This window comes from Dendropsophus ebraccatus, chromosome 14 (genome assembly GCF_027789765.1).
Source record: "Dendropsophus ebraccatus isolate aDenEbr1 chromosome 14, aDenEbr1.pat, whole genome shotgun sequence".
Taxonomy (NCBI): domain Eukaryota; kingdom Metazoa; phylum Chordata; class Amphibia; order Anura; family Hylidae; genus Dendropsophus; species Dendropsophus ebraccatus.
In genome coordinates this window covers 12,189,167-12,204,461 of record NC_091467.1, presented here as the reverse complement: position 1 = coordinate 12,204,461, position 15,295 = coordinate 12,189,167, and the positions used below count along the sequence as shown (strand labels likewise).

General features: G+C 43.5%; 1 protein-coding gene across 1 annotated transcript in view; it reads right to left on the bottom strand.

Annotated features, from left to right (window-relative positions):
• LOC138772690 (deoxynucleoside triphosphate triphosphohydrolase SAMHD1-like) overlaps nucleotides 1-15,295 on the bottom strand; it is a 45,248-nt gene that overhangs the window by 15,378 nt on the left and 14,575 nt on the right. The window contains exons 4-11 of the mRNA XM_069953267.1: nucleotides 11,326-11,486; nucleotides 6,347-6,462; nucleotides 6,196-6,266; nucleotides 4,012-4,191; nucleotides 3,422-3,522; nucleotides 2,284-2,392; nucleotides 1,365-1,456; nucleotides 220-335 (exon numbers count right to left, since the gene is read on the bottom strand). Coding sequence (XP_069809368.1) covers nucleotides 220-335; nucleotides 1,365-1,456; nucleotides 2,284-2,392; nucleotides 3,422-3,522; nucleotides 4,012-4,191; nucleotides 6,196-6,266; nucleotides 6,347-6,462; nucleotides 11,326-11,486 — 946 coding nt within the window. The remainder of the gene's footprint in view (nucleotides 1-219; nucleotides 336-1,364; nucleotides 1,457-2,283; nucleotides 2,393-3,421; nucleotides 3,523-4,011; nucleotides 4,192-6,195; nucleotides 6,267-6,346; nucleotides 6,463-11,325; nucleotides 11,487-15,295) is intronic.

The window sequence follows — 15,295 nt, the reverse complement described above, 5'->3', positions numbered from 1 at the left end:
TTAGATTTAGTAGGATTAATCCAGCCAAAGATTCCCCATTGGGCTTCATATGGTATGCATGTCTCCAGATGGGACCTTGCAAACTGTTCCACGGTCTTCCAGAAGGATTGTACCACTGTGCAGTACTGAGGGCAGTGAGCTAAATCTGCATGTGGTTTACCACATTTAAAACAAGAATCAGACTGCAAGATTCTCACTAATTGTCACACAAAAACTCACCCGTGAGCTTGGTATAGGCGACCATGTCATCCACTGATCCAGAGATTGTATAGTAATTCCCATCTGAACCTTCTATCTGTACGTGTGGATCAGCTTTCAAGAAAGCATCTGTAATCCTGAAGCAAAGAGAAATACAAAAAAAAAAAAGTTATATTTATTCCTACTTGTCATTTAAACTTTCTACATGTCATAGTGACACTTTCTGACGTTTATCAGTTGGGTGCCAAGACCCTTGCTGATTGCTAGAACAGAACACATGTATTCATCTTCATTCTAAACAATAGGAGCGGTCTATTATAATGGAAGCCTATGAAACTTCCGCTACACAGAATTGCTGGAAGTTCTAAAAGGCTTCCATTATAATTCCATAAACCGCTCAAATTAGCAGATTATAGCAGAGAGAAAGGGGCAGGGCATCTGCCCCTTCGTTCTAGTGATTGGCTGGGGTCTTGGCACCTGGACCCCCAATAATCCAAACCAACATGTTGGATTTTAACTGCTTGACCCTATGGTTCTGGGAGGGAAGACACCACCACAGCTGTTTGGCAATAGCTTGCCCTTCTTACTCTGTAGAGAACACATGCTGGGCCAATCAATCAATCATGCGCATAGGAAGGCTGGAGGCGATAACCATCAGGCAAACGTTTATGTGGCAAACAGCTAGTGAAAGTGTATGGGGGCCCCTTTAGGCAGCAATAGATGATTGAAAAGAGATCCTTAACAAAAGGGTAGTCTTCAGTGACAAAGACCCCTATCTGGCATCAATATTAACTTGGCATAAAGTAGTCAGTCATTCATTGGAACTGGACACCACCTGCCGCTTCTGTTACTCAATGGAACACATATGGAATGCAGTTTGATAAACAGCTAACAATGGGCCCATAGGGAAAGTACTAATTTAAAGTGATGCTGTCAGTGTTACATCAAGAGTCGAAGAGACATCTTCCAGTATGTGGGGGCTAGGAAGTCACACTTGCACAAACCTAATGAATGACAATGAATTTTACAGGACTACATAACCTCTTAAATTCTACTCTACTACATAGAGTTCTGTCACACTATCTGAGTGAATACAAATGGTTGTGATACTTTCTTTTACTACACTCACTATTCTAGAATATTTAGGTTATAGTAACCAGCCTTACATTGTTTCAATGATGTTGCCAACTTTATGCTGGTACGCCCGTCGATGAAGGCAGTTGCGTGTGTGGAACATATCGTACAGATTTCCAACCTCCTACAAAGGGAATGGGGTGGATACAAGGTTATAAAATGGAGACACATTACGGTGTATGTATGCTGCTTTTTTTAACTAAACCAATACAGCCAATTTTGGCACTTTTAGATACCCACTGTTCACAAATTCCATGCAACCCATCGTGTGTGTAGATAGAGAGCAGTCTATACTTACACCTTACTCAGCAAAGACTGTCCTGCTAAACATATCAAGTATAAAGGCCCTATTTCACAGGCCAACAGTGAGGCGCACTCTTCGTTTCCCGCTCACTGCCGCCTCTATTACACGTGGCAGCAGTGAGGGGGTGGCGACGTGGGGAACTGCCTGGGTGATCGCTAGCCCATAGAGGATGGCGGCGGTCTGCTGCCGCCACACCTATTCAAGCGGGGTGGCGGCAGAAGATCGCTGCTATCAAAGTAGTTTGTCTTTCAACATGTTTGAAAGACAAAACGCAACGATCAGCCAACATGAACGATGTTGGCTGATCGTTGCTCTCTATTCCACGGGGCGATGGAGGGGGTGCGGGGTGTCTGCAGTCTTGCAGCTAGTCCTTATGGAGTTAAAATGACTAGTAACAGCTCATCTAGGACACAGATTGGTGCACCAGAGGCTGCACAGAATTTATTACTCCTGAGCATGGAAGACATCATAGTAGCCAATCTTGATCTTGGGGGGGAAAAAAAAAACAAAAAACAAAAAACACAGACTATGTTCACACAATGATTTACAATGGCTGTTATTGTTTTGAGTATTAAATGGCCATTCAATGCGGATTTAAAAAATAAAATAAAAAATTTGTTCTATACAACGTTTGAGAAATTACTTACCTTCTCTCTAGTGCATATGTGTTTCTTATTCCCGACCTCACAAACTCTGGCAAACTTGAGAAAGCGCTTATAATCAAAGTTGTTTTGGATACCTAGATGGTGGCAGTCCCTAACAGACATAAGTAAATGTAAAACATTAATTAGGAGTGCAGACAGCTATGCCACCAAATGCATATCTTAACAGTCTGAAATTTGTCAGCAGCCAGATCAAGACATTTGCTTAGCATATCTAAACATTTTAAAGAGACACTGTACCCTCAATCTGACCCCCCCAAACCGCTTGTACTTTCAGATAGCTGCTTTTAATCCAAGATCTGTCCTGGGGTCCGTTCGGCAGGTGATGCAGTTATTGTCATAAAAAACTACTTTTAAACTTGCAGCCCTGTGCCCAACGGCTGTGGCCTAGATTGTGTATGCATTAGGCTGGCACAACCACTCCGTCCCTCCTCCCCGCCCTTTTCATCATTAGGAATGCTCCAGGCAGATTGTCTCGTTAAGGCACCTAGGCAATGTTCAGACAGGAGAAAATGTTCCAGGAGAAAATGTTCCAGTGGCATTCTTAATGATGAAGAGGGTGGGGAGGAGGGACGGAGGGGTGGTGCAAAGTTAGGGCACAGATACTCTTAAGCCCCAGCCGTTGGGCACGGGGCTGTAAATTTAAAAGTTGTTTTTTAGAACAATAACTGCATCACCTGCCGAATGGACCCCAGGACAGATCTTGGATTAAAAGCAGCTCGGGGGGTGCTCGGGGGTCAGATTGTGGGTACAGAGTCACTATAAGTTGTATCCTAAATCTGGTTATGGAACAACAATGAACCTTGCACCAACACAAAGAAAAAAAAATAATATCACTAAATGAGCAGAAACGTATGCAGCATTTGAATGGGCATGCAATAACTTAAAACAGCAAACTAGAGTGCTCAGAGCCAGAGACCCCCCACCCCAATTTAACATAAATAGCCTATTCTCAGGATCGGATATCAATCTTAGGAGACAGGAAAAACGCTCATTTTTTCTCTAGAAAGGTAGAATACATACATAATCACAAAACCCTAAATAAAAAAAGCTACATAGCAGTCCGCGCTCCCAGCTACACCATTCCAAGAGATTCAACAGTTAGACTAAAGACGACAATTACCTGGCAAAGTAGTCCCATTTATCCACATCAATTCCATTGCGTTTGTTGGCCACCACCTCATAAAGAAAGCTTTTGTCTTCCTGTCGACCTTCATAAGGCCACTGTAAGTAAAGATTGGAGTTCGTAATTGGAATATATCATGATAAAAACTTTGTAGTTACTCAAGTGGCCACATTTAATCAGATAATGGCACCAATGGGCAACAATTAAGTCGCACCTGTATCTATGGCCTATCCTGAGGATGTGTTAGAATTTTTTAAAATTAGACTACTCCTTCAATGTGTATGATGAGCTTGGAACGTGGCTGATGGATCCTTAATGGATGAATTAGTGTCATAAAAGTAACAGGAATACGGATAAAACCTGCAAAAAAAGTGAAAGGCTCTCAAGTTTTGGCCACTTCCTATGTATAGCCCATTGTTATGGAAAGATACATGGTCAACATCAACAAAACTAATACCCGCACGCACTTCAAAAGAGGTACGCAATGCAATGCAAACTCTTTATGGTTTGACATAAATGTACTTTATTATACAATCCAGTATTTGAGAGCATGATCTATGTCCAACATATTTACATGTTATACTTACAGAACCCTTATTCTGACTGGAATTGAAACACTCCTCGTCTTCAGGAGGTAGAGGTCCAGCTATCTGTTCTTTAATAAATTTTAAGTCTTCAGGCAAGACCAGGCCATATTTTTTCATTTCCACCTCCAGATTGTTGGATTTAATAAGGTAGTCAAACATCTTTACGGAAGCCTCTTCATGCTATAAATATAAGGAAGAGATAGATATAGATATAAACACAAAATACTTTCATTTCGTTGCACTTGGGCTTGACGGGCAATACTTATCAATTAATAGATCACTGTTGTATCAAACAACTTTCCTCCATTTGATGGCCTATGTGATCTGTAGAATTTTTGTAATTCACTTAATTTACTTAAAAGTGTTTCCACTTTAAACAAACTGTGGATAGGGAACAAGTAAGATGTTCGACCTCCGAAGTCTTGGCCACTAGGTGTCTCCCCTACAAACAGCAACTTAGGCAAAATGTAGCAGCAGGGAAACCAGGATGGGATACAGGAGGTAAGGCCTGGCTTAGCTAGTGCTATAAGCAAGAGAGGGAAATAACATCGCCTGCGTACTTGCAGTCTTTCAGCCTGTCTACAATCTCCAGAAGATCCTCAACCTGCCCCCGAGGAATAAAAAAAAAAAAAAAGGCTTCCCTCCCTCACCACCAAGTATTTCCTTGCTAAATGTAACCCCTTCTTTGTTGTGCTGCTCTTTTATTTCTGCTCATACAGCACCTTACAAAGCCAGTGAATCAGTAACTCCGTCTCCCTCCACATGACATATATACAGGTGTATTGTGTAAATCATCACCTGCACAGTCCAATGTGATTTAACCAGCAGTATATTATGGCATAGCAAAAAGGAGTGGGTATTGTGCTGTGATTGGCAAGATAACAAGGGAGAAGGAACTTCTGTGTGTACTGCTGGGTCAACAGCTCAGCTCTGGTCCTGGCCCCCTGAAATGGGAAGATAGATAACCACAGGCACATAAATTTTGTGTCTACAGCCATTATGCAGGTTTTTTTTTTTTTTAAAGGAGTACCTGTCATTGAATAAAACTTAATATACGTCAGAGAGAGACATCAAAAGTTTTTATTAGTCAGGGTGTTTAGACCCTGGAAGATCCGTAGAACAAGCAGAGAGCTGACAGTGCTGCCGTACGCTCCTCTCCCCACTAAGTGTCCGAGAACTTTACAGACCCTACACACTTTCAGATAAAATCAGTCTAGGTCACATGACACGGAGTCAGGAGTGAATGTGCTGCACATTAAACAATAAAGAGGTCTGCTGTCTCTTGCCCTTTCTTTCCCATCCACATAGTACTATGACAGATCCAGTCAAAACAAGATGGTAAAAAACTTGGAGATCTGACCAGAATTCTCTCAGCCGAGTCACAATTTCCAAGCTCTTCAATTATAACACCGTGTTTCTCAATATACAAACATTTAGCTCCCAGATGTACGCCAGATTATATTCTCAGAACATCCATTTGGATTCTAGTCAAACCCTCTTAAAGGGATATCAGCAGAGGATGGGAGGATGTAACTGGGACCTAATGTCCCGGGCTCAGCAGTGAGAGAGCAGAATAGAAAGTGCACAAAAGAATGGAGACTCCCTCTTCGACAGCTAGGGGACCAACAGGGGGAGAACAGCTTGGGTTAGATGTTAAATTGGTAGTCTGGTATTTTAAAAAAAAAATTCATGTGTCAAATGAAAACAGAACCCCCCAGAAGCTGAAGAGGACTGGGCAAAAGGCATCAGTTTTTGTTTTCTTTTCTTTTTTATTATTCTTATTTTATTAAAGGATGGTTACAATAAAACCCAGACATCGGAAGCTCTTTTCTATTTTTGCACAACCTCATCAGCATATGAATTAGAGGGAGTACCATATACAGCTCTGTGGTAGTTTTTCAATCAGTTTTTGAACCACAGCCAGAAGTGGCTAGATTAAAGGAAGGTGTATAATTCTCCTTCCTGTGGGAACCACTTCTGATTTGATACAAACTGCAACACTAAGTTGTGTGTGAAACACCCCCCCAAGGGAGCAGATGTTAAAAACGTCAGAGTCACAAACTTTTGGAATGTCAGACCAACATCAATCATTGGAAGGAGCCATGTGACAATGACACTTTAAATGCTCTACTGCACATTCAGTGTTAGTCTGGCAAGTGCAGAACTCAGCCAGCAGTAACTTACTTTGAACTCTTTCTGTGGACATGCAAGAGGCATGAATCTTCCATCAAACATATGAGAAAATGGTCCATGACCTGAAACACAAGTAATAGGCCTTGTGACATTTTCCACATAGGTAAAGCTTTCTTTTCAGTTCTAACTGGATGATATTTACCTAAATCATGGCACAGGCCCGCAATCTGGACACACAATATATCTCGCCCATTTATTCTGAGTTCTGGCTGTCTTTCATGTAAAGCCCGTACAAGGCATCCAGCCAGGTGACCGACACTGTGGAGAAAATACAAAACATAAATACTAGCAACGACAATCTATATACATCAGGAAGTAAAATAACAGTATAAGCATCTGTGTTACCATACATTGTCCCCTTATGTATGTATGTATATACAGTGGTACCTTGGTTTAAGAGTAACTTGGTTTAAGAGCGTTTTGGTTTTAGAGCTCACAGTTTTTCAAAATTGTGACTTGGTGTAAGAGCATTGCTTTGGTGTAAGAGCTCCCTGTACTGGGCGGGAGGGGGAGTGGAGGAGGGGCATGGTCTGCATAGCGGGGTCTACAGCACTGTACTCTGACCTAGGAAGTCTCCCTCACCTTCCAAATCATGGCAGATCCACTTCAGGCTGGGGCTTACATCAGGAGACAGGACTGTGGAGGTAATCTCTCCATAGCTGTAACCCCTCTCTCTCTCCCCGGACAGAGAGTGCTGCCCTGCTCATTCCTTCCTGTTCCCTGCAGTCTCTGTCCACCCTTGTGTTTCCCATCCTCTCCATTACTGTACAGAAACTTATATCACATATTCTGCTGTTTCATTTGTTTTACATGTTATGCAGAATAATAAATTATTTTTGGGGTGTGGAACCAATTGTCTGCATTTCTATGATTTCTGATGGGAAAATTTGCTTTGGTTTAACTCCTTAAGGACAGAGCCTGAAATTGCCTTAATGACAGAGACAAATTTTATGAATATGACCAGTGTCACTTTATTCATTAATAACTTCGGGATGCTTTTACCTATCCGGCTGATTCTGAGATTATTTTCTCGTGACATATTGTTCTTTACATTTCTGGAAAATTGGAGTCGATACTCATAACGAATCTTTATGAAAAAACCCCAAATAACGTGAAAAAATGCATTTTTCCAACTTTGAAACTTTTTTGCTTATACAGAAAGTGGTTATACCACATAAATTATACATTAAATAGCATTAGCAACATGTCTACTTTATGTTGGCAGCATTTATTAAACGATATTTCATTTTTTTTAGACAATAGGAAGCTTAAAACATTAGCAGCAAATTTCCAAATTTTCAGTAAAATTTCTAAATCAGATATTTTTAGGGACCTGTTCAGGTTGAAAGTGTATTTGAGGGGCCTGTATGTTAGAAAGCCCCACAAAGCACCCCATTTCAGAAACTGAACCCCCTAAACTCTGCAAAAGCACATCCAAAAAGTTTTTAACCCTTTAGGGGAGTCACAGAAATAAAAGCTAAGTGTGTAAGAAATTTGAAAATTTTAATTTTCTGTGCAGAGATTTTATTGTAATCCAATATTTTTCATATTTATAAACTTATTACCAGAGAAATGCACCCCAATAATTATTGCCCCGTCTCTGCAGTTTATAGAAATACCCCATATGTGGCCCTATTGCGCTATTTGACGCAACCACAAGCCTCAGATATAAAGGAGCGCCTAGTGAATTTCAACGCCTCCGTTATATTTAGTCATTTTTGACCGTACCACTTCAGGTTGGCAGAGGCTCTGGGGTACCAAAACTTAAACACCCCTAAAGGGACACCATTTAGAAAACTACACCCCTCAAGGAATGTAACAAGGGGTGCGGTGAGCATCTGGACTCCACAGGTGCTTCACAGATTTTCCGAACAATATGGCGTGAAAAAAAAAAAAAAAGATTTTTTACACTAAAACATTGTTCTAGCCTTCAATTTTTCATTTTCTAAGAGATAAGAGGGAAAAAAAAAAAAAAGACAAAATGTGTAGCGCAGTTTCTCCCGAGTACGGAAATACCCCACGTGGCGATAAAGCACCAAGGGGGCGCAGGACGAGCCTCCAAAAGGGAAGAAGCGCCAATTGGCTTTTGGAAGCTGAATTTCACTGGAAAGGATTTCAAGGGCCATGTCGCATTTACAGAGCCCTCGTGCTGCCAAGACACTGGAAACCCCCCACAAGTGACCCCATTCTGGAAACTACACCCCTCAAGGAATCTAACAAGGGGTTCAGTGAGCATATGGACCCCACTGGTGACTGGCACAAATGTGGAACAATGTGACGTGAAAGGGAATATTTAAATTTTTTCACTTTCATGGCACAAATGTGCCCGTCATCAAGGGGTCCATATCCTCACTGCACCCCTTGTTAGATTCCTTGAGGGGTGTAGTTTCCAGAATGGGGTCACTTGTTGGGGGGTTTCCAGTGTTTTGGCAGCACGAGGGCTCTGTAAATGCGACATGGCGTTCATCATCCTTTCTAGTCAAATCCAACCTCCAAAATCCAAATGGCGCTCCTTCCCTTCGGAGGCTTGCCCTGCGCCCACATGGCGCTTTATGTCCACATGTGGGGTATTTACGGACTCGGGGGGGGGGGGGGGGGGGGGGGGGGGGAAATTGCTCTACACATTGTTTTTTTTTTCCTCTTTTAACCCCTTGTGAAAATGATAAATTCAAGGCTAAACCAACATTATAGTGTAAAAAATGTAATATTTCATTTTCACGCCACATTGTTCCATATTTGTGCCCGTCACCAGTGGGGTCCATATGCTCACTACACCCCTTGTTACATTCCCTGAGGGGTGTAGTTTCCATAATGGGGTCACTTGTGGGGGGTTTCAACTGTCTTGGAAACACAGGGGCCTTTTGAATGCAACATGGCCCCTCGAAATCCATTCCATCTTACCCTGCACCCGCATGGCGCTTTATGTCCACATGTGGGGTATTTCCGTACTACACCGTCACCAGGGGGCCATATCCCCGCTGCCCCCCTTGTTAGATTCCTTATGGGGTGTAGTTTCCAGAATGGGGTCACTTGTGGGGGGTTTCTACTGTCCTGGCCGCACAGAGGCTTTGTAATTGCAACATGGCATCCTCTAATGGGAATGGCGGCCATACCTACTTAGCTGGGGAAAAGGGACCATTCTAATTTATTTGGAGGGATTAGGCCAATTATTAGTTTATAAGGTTGGAAATGACAGGTGTCCATCAAACTCAATCTGTGTTGATCCAGAGGAAGGCAAAAAACCCTTGTAAGGCAGACGACAGTAGCCTCACCACAGGGAAAAAAATTCCTTCCCGACTCCATAATGGCGATCAGAATAATCCCTGGATCAACGTGACCCCTGAAATAGGATTAAGGGACAGAATTTAGAAAATGTAGAACTCCAGTGACGTGTGGTGCGCCTTGGAGCGATCCTGTATGCAGAGGCCGGGGTGATCAGGACAGGCGTCACACTGGAAAATGGTGTCCTTCCTGATCCCCCTGTTACCCCACACTCTGCACTTCCTTCTGGGGTCTCCTGTTCTCCAGTGTGGGGGACGTCACCTGGAAAATGTTGTCCTGGTGCGATCCGGGGTCCTTCATATCCAGAAGCGCTGGGTCCGCTCCATGGCTGCTAAATATTAGGGCTTTATTACTGCTTCTGATATGTTCGGATCGTGCCGCAAGCTACAGTAGCTCAGCGAGGGACCGGAAGAGGGGGTGCTAGTATAAAAATTATCCCCGTACAGGTGGTAACCTTTATCCAGCAGTGGGAAGATCAGTTCCCGGACGATCTTCCCACTTGTTCCGAGTATGGGGGGGGGGGGAGGGGGCATCTGGGGGCTGGATTCGGGTGTCCCTTCCTACATACACTCTAAGGGTACGTGCACACTGCGGAATGGCGAAGGATAACCCTTTGTGCATTCCGCAGCTGGCACCCACCGGCGGACTGATGGAGGCGCGCGTCTCCTCTCGTGTCACACTCCATTCTATGCACGAGCGGATTCCGCTCTCCATCCATTGTGTTCATTCTTTGGATGGACGATGGAATCCGCCCATGCATAGATTGGAGTCTATGACACGGGTGGAGACACGCGCCCGCATTAGTCCGCTGGTGGGTGCCAGCTGCGGAATGCACAAAGGGTTATCCTTCGCCATTCCGCAGTGTGCACGTACCCTAAATCTTTAAGTGTAACCTGAGGTACTCTCACAGAGTTTGTAGAATTTCACGCCATACCGCCATCTCTTATTGGGACGGTACTGGGGGAAAAGACGTGTCTGGGGGGGCAGCGTACGCTACACTACCCCCAGACACGTCACTGGATGATGAGGATGAATGGAGGAAAGGAAGGATCCCCCCATTCATCCTCACTGGCTGTTTCGGTGTTGGAGGCAATAATAACGTATCCCTCAGCCGCTAGGGGGCAGCAGAGCGCATAATCCGGAAAAAGACGAGACTGGAGCTAAAAAAAGGCGAAAAAAGCCGATGAGGACCGCCGGAAATAGCCGAAGACCCGATGGAAAGACGGCGGACGCTGCGAACCCGGAAGACGCCGATCAGGGCCCCGGGACAGGTGAGTAATGTACAAATACCTGCTCTGGACCCCTCAGCTACCTAGCTGAGGGGTCCAGAGCAGGCATTTACTATTTTTGTGGACGCTGATCGCCGTGCCACCGGCCCGATCGCTGTGAACGGCCGGCCGGTACTGGCCGGCCGTTCACTGCGATCGGGCCGGTGGCACCGTGACCACCATTACTTTTTACAGTAATGGCGGTCGGACCGATCGCCGCTATTGGCTGATCTGAATTGATCAGCCAATAGCGGCGATCGTAAGCACGGGGGGTGTTAACCACCCCCCGTGCCGAGAAGCTAAGTTGGCCTGCTATGATTTATAGCAGGCCATCTTCCCCGATCGCTGTGTGTGAACACACAGCGATCGGGGAAACATTGGGCGTAAATTTACGCCCTGATGCGTTAAGTACCAGGGCGCGAGGGTGTAAATTTACGCCCGATGTCGTTAAGGGGTTAATAGTGGATTTGGATTACAAGCAAAAACTTTGGGGACAGAAAAGTCAATATTCATCATGAACAACGCAATACATTGCAAATGTAAGACAAACAAAGTCAAAATAATCTAATACCCAATGGAGTGCTCAAATCTGTTGTGGGAAGCTCCAGGGAACACGTAGTAAGTGCCGCCAAGCTGTTTAATATACCGCAGACGCTGGAATTGTGGAGTGTCTATGATGTGCACCAACAAGGGGTGAAGCTCAATATGTCCATGTATGGGATCATTGAAGACCTAAAATAGAAAATTAAAATGTTAATATATTAAATAAAATGATTTGTAGTCAGCCAATGATTATTTCTCTCGACTCCACCATAACTCACGTTTATTTCAGCGAGAAGGGGGGAAAAAAAAAAAAAAAAAAAAAAAAAAAAGCTGCTGCCAGACAGCACTGACAGTGGTATCTATCATGGAAACAAAGTACAGTGCATATTGAAACCTGTGAGCGAAACCAGTATTGGAAAACTAATACTGATATGTTCAGCCAAATTTTGCCTAATTTGTCAGATTTAAAATGAGAAGCCAAGACACAAAATTCTTTTCTTATGACGTATGTTGGGGAGTCAGATTGTGGGTACAGAGTCGCTTTAAAGTATGAGCTTCCTTAGCCAGAGACCAGACAGAAGGTTCTGCTTTGATCTAGGTTTAGCTTAATTAATAAAAATAAAATACATTGTATCCAATGAGACAGGGGCTCACATCCAGTGGAAAACTTAACCTAATTTTGTCCCTCGACAATCCCTTTTTAATTGTTTTTTTTTGACAGGGCAAGGGTGCTGCCAGAATAAATAAAAAAAATGAAATTCACCTGTCCTTATGCCCCACCACTGTAGTCTTATCCCTGTTGCTGCTGGCTTTTTTAGAGATTGCATCCATGCAGGAACCACACATTTGGCCAATCACTAGCTGAAGTGGATCCATAGACCTCATCAATGTATAGGGATCCCCCATGTTTTGTATTTAGAGAACTGGACCAATGTTACCAAGCTTAAAGGGAACCTGTCACCCCCCGTGCCGGGGTGACAGGCTCCCGACCCCCCGCTACAGCCCCCTATACTCACCTGATCCCAATTCTGGATCCGGTCGGGTCACAGAGATCTCAGACGCTGCAGCCGAGCGCGCGCGCTGAGAGTCCTACCCTCATAGAGAATGACGGAGCGCTGGAGACAAAAGTTGTGCTGTCTCTGGAAGAAAGTGGCCATGTTTTTCTAACACTAGATAAGGAGAGAGGTTCCATTGTTGCCAAAAGGCTCCAGGGCGCCCAAGAAAGACCACCAAGCGCCAGGACCGTCTCTTTAAAGTGTTTCAGCTTTGGGATCGGGCTACCAGCAGTGCAGAGCTTGCTCAGGAATGGCAGCAGGCAGGTGTGAGTGCATCTGCACGCACTGTGAGGCAGAGACTCTTGGAGCAAGGCCTGGTCTCAAGGAGGGCAGCAAAGAAGCCACTTCTCTCCAGAAAAAACATCAGGGACAGACTGATATTCTGCAAAAGGTCCAGGGAGTGGACTGCTGAGGACGGGGGTAAAGTCATTTTCTCTGATGAATCCCCTTTCCGATTGTTTGGGACATCTGGAAAACAGCTTATTGGGAGAAGACGAGGTGAGCGCTACCACCAGTCTTGTCTCATGTAAAGCATCATGAAACTGTAAAGCATCATGAAACCATTCATGTGTGGGGTTGCTTCTCAGCCACGGGAATCAGCTCTCACAGTCTTGCCTAAAAACACAGCCATTAATAAAGAACGGTACCAGAATGTCCTCCAAGAGCAACTTCTCCCAACCGTCCAAGAGCAGTTTGGCGATCAACAATGCCTTTTCCAGCATGATGGAGCACCTTACCATAAAGCAAAGGTGATAACTAAATGGCTCAGGGAATAAAACAGAGATTTTGGGTCCATGGCCTGAAAACTCCCCAGATCTTAATCCCATTGAGAACTTGTGGTCAATCATCAAGAGACGGGTGGACAAACAAAAACTAACAAATTCTGACAAAATGCAAGCATTGATTGTGGATGTATGGACTGCTATCAGTCAGGATTTGGTCCAGAAGTTGATTGAGAGCAGCCGGGGAGAATTGCAGAGGTCCTGAAGAAGAAGGGTCAACATTGCAAATACTGACTTGCTGCATTAACTCATTCTGTCAATATAAGCTTTTGTTACAGAAATATAATTGCAATCATATTATGAGTATTTGATAAAAACATCTGACAAACACATAAAAACCAGAGGGCAGCAGGTCATGTGAAAATATAATATTTGTGTCATTCTCAAAACTTTTGGCCATGACTGTACTATTTAGGAGTCACTGTCGAATATTTTTTTTTTTTTGGCAGAAATCAATAGTCCAGGCGATTTTAAGAAACTTTGTAATTGGGTTTATTAGGCAAATATGCCATTTTCTGCATTTAAAAAGCCTTTTCCCAGGTCCCCTCCTCCTCCTCTTTTCCATCCACTGCAAAAAAAACAAACAAAAAAAAAAAACAGGAAATTGTGACTTGCTGCATCAGACGTACCCAGTCTGGTCTAGGGAGAGGGGAGGGGGGAGTTAGAAGGCAAAAGAAAGCAGATAACAGAGGATTACAGGCACAGAGCTGGGTGACAGCTGTAATCAGGGCTCAGAGAGGTCAGTGGTGACTGTCAGAGGAAATAGAGGGTGATGTATTTGTAGATTAACTCTTTGTTGTCCTGTTTTGGTCTTTTATTTAGCTCTCTCCATAGGAGAACAATGAAGACATCGGGGAGAGCTTCAAACTGCTTTTTCATGATAAAAAAAAAAGAATTTTTCGGCTAATAAACCCAATTACAAAGTTTCTTAAAATCGCCTGGACTATTGATTTCTGCAAAAAAAAAAAAAAATCACGACAGTGACACTTTAAAGCTTGTTTCTTAAGATTCCCACCACCAACACTTGTTCTGGTGTCGAATCTGTGTGTGGAAGCCTAAAATCAACAATGGGAACAGGGCTTCTGGGTATATTAATGGAGCAGCAGACAGACATGCGAGCGGCTACTCAATCCACCTTTGGGTCTGAAATTGTATTCTGTCATCTGTGTCTGATCCAGGGACTCGGTTCATCAAAACAAAGAGGACAACAGCACTAATTTCTAGATTGGAGGCAGCAGTACAAAGATGCTCTTCATATTTTATTGCCAGCCATTCAAGTATCACTTGAAAAGCATCAATTGTTTGGGCTCGGCACAGCCCCTTATCAAGCTGGCCAACGTGGGCTCTATGGCATTCCTGGAGTGAATGGAGAATTATTATATATTGTAATTCAGCTTTAGTGTACTCACATGGGTCAGACAGATTTGTGGTGGATTTTCCATATGATGTTCACAACTGCCAAGAACTGGAACTGTCCAGAGCAGTAGCAAATCCCCATATAAAAACCTCTCCTGCTCTGGACAGTTCCTGACATGGACAGAGGTGGCAGCAGAGAGCGCTGCGTCAGACTGGAAAGAGTATACCACCTTCTGCAGGACATAGAGCAACTGATAAACAGTGGAATTTAGATTTTAAAAAATTATTAAATTACAAATCTATCTAACTTTGACACCAATTGATTTAAAAACTTTTGTATGCCAATTTATGCAGTGGATTTTCCCCAATGACATCAACGTGGAAGCGAAAATCTATAAGAAAGCCACAGCATTTTCGTCTTGCGTGAAAGCATCCCTACCTAGAACAAAATTGCAGATCTGCTGTACAAGAAGCCTTTAAAGAACGCAGTTTATTTTGTTTGTTCTTATAAATGCTCTTGTATTGTTATCAGGATTCTCTTGTGACCTTGTAATTACTGGCTTTTTAATGGCCTTCAGTAGAAAACTAGTTTCTGTAAGCTGCTGTACCTCTCTTATATAATAACATTGTAAAGATCTGTTCCCAGTCAGAAGTATTCAGTGAATTTCCCGATGAAAGGTGGTTTTGCAGCTCAGTTGCATTAAAGTCAATACCACACACAACCTGAGGACAGCGGTGGTGCTGGTGTTTTTGCAAGAAAGTATGTGTTTTTTTCTAATCCTGGATAACCCCTTTAAATGTCTTG